At 31.6% G+C, this 7,676-nt stretch overlaps 1 protein-coding gene across 6 annotated transcripts in view; it reads right to left on the bottom strand.

Moving 5' to 3' along the window:
* Positions 1–7,676, bottom strand: part of LOC106678192 (atrial natriuretic peptide receptor 1) — a 1,188,520-nt gene that overhangs the window by 524,658 nt on the left and 656,186 nt on the right. For 5 of the 6 annotated variants that reach the window (XM_067048969.1, XM_067048970.1, XM_067048968.1 and 2 more), the window contains one exon: positions 4,900–5,289. The exons of the other annotated variant lie outside the window; for it this stretch is intronic. In XM_067048969.1, the coding sequence (XP_066905070.1) occupies positions 4,900–5,289 (390 nt within the window). The remainder of the gene's footprint in view (positions 1–4,899; positions 5,290–7,676) is intronic. 6 annotated transcript variants of the gene reach the window in all.

The following is a 7,676-nucleotide window of genomic DNA, read 5'->3' as shown; positions in this document are numbered from 1 at the left end:
TGCCAACAATAAACAGGATAGGACTGACCCCAAATTTATCCGAAACTCTCGCAGATGAGGAAGCTAAAATTACACGAGTATTTGAATTTTTAAAAGCACATCGCCTTCTTTATAAATTATAATTCCTCTTCGATTTTTATGTTTTTTATTTTTTTTTATTTTTTATTTATTTTATTATTTTTTTTTTACTTTTATCATCCCATTGATGACCAGAGGGTTTTACGCCTTTAAGCAACAATCAACAACAACAATAACAAAATCAGAAAATCGACGCTTTAGTTGTTTAAAACAAGACCACACAGGGATGCTGTGTATGAGCTAAGTCTTGAAGTAGATGGGAATTAAAAAAAAAAAAAAAATGGTTAGTAATAGAATAAATTATGTCTTCCATTGTATACTTTTTAATATGAAAAGCTGTTAGAATTAAAATATTTCTATATCAAAAATATATATTATATTTAAGCCTACTAGAGCGAATAAAACCCGAAGATGTCAAGCAGTATTAAACAGGGTCTGGAAGCTTTTCTATTGTAATTGTTAAAAATTCCATAACATCAATAACATAAAATTCTCGATCATCACGTCCACACCTTGTAGATTTTCTGCTAAGTGGTATTTTTGTTGCTGCGATTAGAAATGGCTAGTAGAGGCTCTAAGCTATATAACTCGAATAGGTGGTTACGTCTTCGTCAAAAAGTTATAGGGTTCAATACAACTTTGTGAAATATTACTTAATCAAATTAAAAATCTAATACTCATAATAAAAAAAGATCCATTTCGTCTCAACATATTTATTTTCTTATTAATCCACTCCTACGTTTCGTCCATTCCGGTCGTTCTCAAGGACAACTTTGTAAAAAGTTTCAGGCTATTCTGCCTTTATCAAATTATATTTTATTCTATCAGTGTAATTCTTATCTAACTAATTTACTTTTAATAATACTAATATTATTTAATTTACACTTTCTATTATAATCTCAGTGATAAGGTTAGCAAGACCAAAATATAATTTGACAAAGGAAAAATAACCTGCAACTTTTTTACAACATAGTAGCTCTCATATTTAGAATGAGTTATCCTTGATAATGCCCGGAATGGCCAAATCGTAGGATTGGATTAATAAGAATTAAATATGTTGAGACTAAATGGTTGGTTTTTTATTATGATTGATAAACGAAACAGTCTTAAACAATAATTTAAATTACATATAAAGATCTATTTATGATTAAAATATTTGATCAACGCTTACTGTTCAATCTGTCAAAGTATAGTTTGTGTGTCTCCATATGTCCCTTTGTATTTTGCAAAGATAAAATCGATTTTTATTAGGTATCGAATAATTGTATGAAGATCTTAGGAAAAATTCACATTGTGCCAAGTTGTACTAGTCTCAGCTTCTTTGCTAATTATTCAAAGAGTTCTTTTTTACTGTCAGTAAACTAAGAAGCCTAAAGAAAGGAACTAGAATTTAAATTATAAACATCATTTATATAGACCAGTGGTTCCCAAACTTTTTTATCCTACCGCTCCCATTCCAGAAAAAAATATTACTTAGTGCACCCTGAAATTATAATTTTGTTTTTAAAATTTTCCAACTTGGCACAATGTGAATTTTTCTTAAGATCTTCATACAATTATTCGATACCTAATAAAAATCGATTTTATCTTTGCAAAATACAAAGGGACATATGGAGACACACAAACTATACATTGACAGATTGAACAGTAAGCGTTGATCAAATATTTTAGTCATAAATAGATCTTTATATGTAATTTAAATTATTGTTTAAGACTGTTTCGTTTATCAATCATAATAAAAAACCAACCATTTAGTCTCAATATATTTATTTTCTTATTAATCCAATCCTACGATTTGGCCATTCCGGGCATTTATCAATTAAAAAGAAATATATATGTATTAATGCTACTACCTTTTTCGAAATATCTAGCAAAGAAAGGTTAAAATTATAAACATTGAACTTTGAAATTATGAAACTATTTATTGAACTTTGAATAGAATGAAATACAAAAAAAAGTTAAAACATTCAAGATCATTTTAATGAGAAGGATGGGACCTTGTGTGAAGCTACCAATTTAGTATTCCTCGGCTCTATTTTCGTGAGCAGTAATATTGTTGACTTATGGGCCGCCCATAGCTCAGTGGTTAAGACACAGTCTTACCAATTTGATGTCTATTGGCGGTGCCGGTTCGAATCCGGCCTGGGACGTTGACTTTTTTTCATTGAGTGGCGGTCCCACAAAATGAAGAATTTTGACCCCCAACCATGGTTAGGCAGTATAGGACTCCAATGGGGAGTCTTGGCCGAAAAAAAAAAAAAAAAAAAAAAAAAATATTGTTGACGGTGGCAACTTGTAGTTATTCATCGTCCTCCCCCCAAATGCACAGATAGTAACCAAGTACCAATGGTATATTCAAAGAACGAGATTAAAATATCAGGTTCCGAAAGCTAATCATCAATGCGGTGTGTTAAATTACTGATTCCCATAAAATAGAACCAAATACACAAATATACATTTTATTAAATAACAATAAAATATTCCTCAGTCAATTGTGTTTTAGGTTGTACTCCAAATTTAATATAAAGTATGGACTAACTACCATGCTATTCTACCCAAGTTGCAAAGATTGTTCTACGTGGGTCCGATATGAAATGAAATTGCCTTCAAGCAACATTCGAACCCTAGGAAATTTGTTGCGATTCCGACACGTTCGACTATTAGGTCATTCTAGAATGCAGCCGCATTTATATCCCTACTCGTAAAGCTGCTCAACGATATAATATTTTATGGAAGTTTTACGAAGGATGCGTGGGAAAACAAGCGAAGTCACATTTCATACTTACTGTTTTCATCGATAAGATAGAGTAACTATCTCTCGGTATATCAGTTTCATAGTAATACCACAGACAACGTTCATTAAATAAGAGCGACCATTCTATTGTTAAAATTATTGAAGAATAAAGGGATAGTTTTACAAAAAAAACTTTCATTTTACTCTAATATGTGGCACTGATAATTCAAATTTAAAAAAAAAAAAGAAGAAGAAAAAGGGACTCTGATTTTTGATACTCCCACTACCTTTGGAACGTTCTTTAAAGGGACCACATTATAGAAAGAAACGCAGAAAAAAATTATAAGAAAATAAAATCCTTTTTTCTTATAATTAATTAAGCAGTGATTTCATCGTGCTCTAATTTAATTTTTTTAATATACCATTTAACGATTATTGATCAAGTTTATTTTTTCGGAAGTAGTTCTCACTAGCAATTGAGAAAATGAAGTGATTTCAATTCAAGGAGGAATTTAATTGATTTGAAAAATTATTGAACCAGTCATAATCGCTTCAAATTAAAATTACAAACTAATGACTGGTTTAAATAATTATGGATAGTTCATTATTCTGTTGAGTACATGATCTCAACATAATATATTTTATTAAAATAATTAGCTCCCCTCTTATCTCTAATTTTGAAGAGACATTTTCATTTGTCAATGTCTAAATAGTGGAATAATTTTCAAGCCTTCCCCCTTTTATATACTAGCCTTTGAAAATGAGTTATCTTTTATACTTATTCTAAGAGGTCCACTGAGGAAAGGGAAAGCCCGTGCCTTTGCCAACCACCTGTTGGAATATCCTACCGCTTCAGATTATTCGTCTTACGAGTATACAATGAGCTCTCGGTATTGCATATGATAGGATTCCTATTTTAAGGTCCTGGATTAGAATAATTAAATATTATAACACGAAAACTATTTAATTAATTCTGAATAATGTAATTAAGATATCACACCAAATTTTGTTTTTGATTTCAAATATAATATGACCTAAAATTACGTTTTTTATTCTATATTACATTTTCATTTCGCACTTTTATAATTATTTTTACTTTTTTTTTTATTTAATACTAGATTGGCCAGGTGGACCTTACATGGTTGATATGGCAGTTACATGAAGTATGATGGTCATAAAGTGATTATGGAATTGGCATATTAATTATTTAATGAGTGCCGTAAAAAAAGGGTTACTTTTGGTCTAAGGATGACTTTTTTGTACGAGTTAATTTTAAATTAACTCTTGCTTCAAAGCCAAACCATTCTCCTAAAGGTGCCTCAGTTTACTATATTAAACTTTTTTTTTAATAATTTTTTTTCTCACTGTTCTATTAATTTTATTAATTATTGGAGAAGTTTGTCGGGGGGTGCGGTCAGCAAAGAACAACATAAATAAACAAAACCATATTTATTTATTTTATGCCGACGTTTCGACCTGAATTTCAGGTGTTCATCAGGGGTTATGGCGTAGAATTAATTTATTATTAATTCTAACGTATTAATTTTATTATCTTAAATAAAAACCAATACATAATACAAAAATAAGAATATGTATACATAATAAACATAAATGTCCTTTCTTTTCCTAGAAGGGCATTTTAAGGTAGGTTGTGGGATCCACTGTGCAGGGGTGCACTGTGGTGCTTACTTGCCCTCAGTGGTTCCTTTCTTTTAACTCCTTTATTATTATATCCGTATAATACATACATATTAAAAATGATATGATATATGTATACAAGTGAAATATAACCTTGGATTGCTTTGTGGCAATATAAGGTTAGATGCAGGGTTCGATTAAGGAAATTAAGAACATGTAGCTAACGCCAGTGGTTTATTACAACGGGGGACGTTCTGCTCGTCCCTTACTATTTACTTTATTAAACTTATTCAGTGTTTTTTACTATACGATGCGTATTTAATGTAACATAACTGATATAACCGTTAAATCATTTTTTTATCTTATCTTAGTATCACAAATACTCGTTAAATTCTGTACAGTACTCTTAGTAACCTCAAACATAATTCAAAGAGTATGATCCGACTCACTTCTCGCAGATTTGGCGATGTAGATGAGGAGCTCCTTGAACTGTTCGACGGTGGCACTGTCGTTGAAGCTCTTGTGGGTGGAAGAGGCTCCGAGGGAGTTGAAGACGGGTCCCAACATAAGATAGCACTTGGAGTGGCCCTTGCTTGAAGTGGCCCCATAGTCGAAGTACAGGAGGCCGGCGATCTTCCAGTTGAAGTAGTTGAGGATGTGCCTCATAGCAATGGAGACCGCCCTGTAGGAGCCCATGACTCTCGTCAGGGTGGGGTACTCCTGTTTGTGGAAGAAGTGATCTGCCTGGGCTCCTGCGGTGATCACCGGTTTTCCCCAGACACCAGAGTACCTGCTCACCGGTGCTATTACATAGTCGCATACTGGACCCAGGAAAGCGTCTGAAACAATGGAAAGACTGTTATTAGCAAGTGAAAATATTATTATCATTATAGTAACCAGTAACTTATATTTTTTTTTTTAAATTTTGTTTATGATATAGTAGGGAAAGGAAAGTAATGATCTGTTTTATTCTACTCTTAGATCAAGTATGGAGTTTGGCTGTAAAGGATTATTATCATGTTAAATTTATACTTTCAACAATCCATTACAGAATTATATAGACTACTTATGTCTAAATTTTTTTATTAACATTAATCAGCAGCGAACCACATGCACATTCATTTTTTATAAAAATAAAATAAGTACCCGTTTTTTATTGGGTTAGGAGGAAAACATGGACACATCAGCTAAACCCTTTATGTGTCGTTCGAAAAACATAATTAGTTAACAGAGATCTATATTAAGTATTAAATCCAAGACTCATTTTCCATTCTAGCGTTACATTTTTTATTATCTTTTTTACAATGTATTAGGTCCTAATCGGGACGGGACATCTCCTCTTAATCCCGAATTTAAAAAAATAAATAAATAAAAAACATAAATTGCAATTGAACATATATAGTAGGTAAAAATTGAGAAGCAATAAAAATATATATGCTTTTGTCATATTTATATTAATATATAATGTTAAAGTTATTAGACAAAATAAAATAGTTTTTAAACAAAATTCTTTAGAGAAAATAATATAATTTAAGGTTTTTTTTTCGGCCAAGACTCCCATTGGAGTCCTGTACTGCCTAACCATGGTTGGGGGTCAAAGTTCTTCATTTTGTGGGACCGCCACTCAATGAAAAAAGTCAACGTCCCACAGGCCGGATTCGAACCGGCACCACCAATAGACATAAAACTTGGTAAAGACTGTGTCTTAACCACTGAGCTATGGGCGGCCCAATTTAAGGTTTAGACAGTCTTTAAGTTGTTAAAAGTAGTCACAAAATCAGCTGTTTTGTCATTTTTAGCTGAATATTGTGTTTTCTCATACTTTTATTAATGTATGTTTTATTCCGAAGTTAATCGGTTGTAAGCAAGGTTCTACTTTACTTTGAAAAAGTCAATAGAAAAAATGATCTAAATAAATTCAATAATTTAAAAAAAAAAAACACACGCATCAAAACATCATACAAATAAATAAATACAGAAGATAAATAATTTTTATTTCACTTATCCGACTCGGACTAGAAACCAAGAAATCATCACAATAAAGCACTGAAGTAAAAAGTAAGTAATATAAAATAAATTAAGCTTTTAACTACTTAATTAGCTTCGATTGGCTCACTTCATGAACTGGTTGCGTCAGAAAGGCAACTATGTACTTGAAATGATTAAACACGCCCTCACATTACTTAGGAATTCGAAGCGCACCACAAAGTTGCCGCAAAGGGGGCTAAAGAGAAGTCTAGTTTAGGAGAATAGATTTCAAAATACCATCAATTATTTTATTTACCTCAAATAAATATATCATGTTGCTTTAGATGCTGTTTATTCATTATCACTTTGTTCTTTTAATTTCATAATTCTATCCAAAAAATGAATAAATGAAATTTCTATTATCTCCAATAAAGGAGATTAGGTTCCTGTGTTAGTGGAAATTAGGTTTACATGGTTACTTCTATACAGTTATATTATCAGCATAATATCCAATCCATGAAGAGTATCTCTCATGAAAATGTCGTAACACAAAAACATGAATTATAACCATAAAGTCTTATCTTTATTTAATTTTAATATTGGTTAAATCTTCAAATCTAAATTTTGTGACATAATACTTTAAAAATAGGCAACTAGCAATTTAAACACAATGCCATTGTTGTAGTGGTATCACTATACTTATATTATTGTTATATAAAAATTAAAATCAGCACCGCTACAACCCACGAAGGGTTAAGGGTGCAGCACTTTGTAAGGAAGTACTGTTACTAGACCAACGGTTGTGCAAGGAGGTGATTTGGTCAGAATCATGCTCGACCGCCAGATTTTTAATCAATTAAGGGTACCCAATTTATGAGGCTACCCAGGAGGAATACAGAACCCACAGGGTTGACTCACGGCTACAGTGTAACAGAAAATAATTTTCTGCCAAGCCGGATTCGAACCCCGATCCTTAGTTTTAGTAGCATCGTGCCTTACCACAGTGCCACTGCGTTCCCCATTATTGTTTTATAGTTGTATATAATTAATTTTGAATGGAACAATAAGTCTGCTATTTTTAGACATTCCCTGTTAATTAGTTGACATAATTTTTGATTGTGAAATCCAAAAAGTGTTTTTCAATTTCGTATGAAGGTATATATAGTTAATTTTAAATTAACTCTTGCTTCAAAGCCAAACCATTCTCCTAAAGGTGCCTCAGTTTACTATATTAAACTTTTTTTTTAATAATTTTTTT

This window comes from Halyomorpha halys, unplaced genomic scaffold (genome assembly GCF_000696795.3).
Source record: "Halyomorpha halys isolate HHAL.00 unplaced genomic scaffold, Hhal_1.1 Scaffold128.1, whole genome shotgun sequence".
Classification (NCBI taxonomy): Eukaryota; Metazoa; Arthropoda; class Insecta; order Hemiptera; family Pentatomidae; genus Halyomorpha; species Halyomorpha halys.
This window is presented reverse-complemented; position numbering and strand designations above follow the sequence as displayed.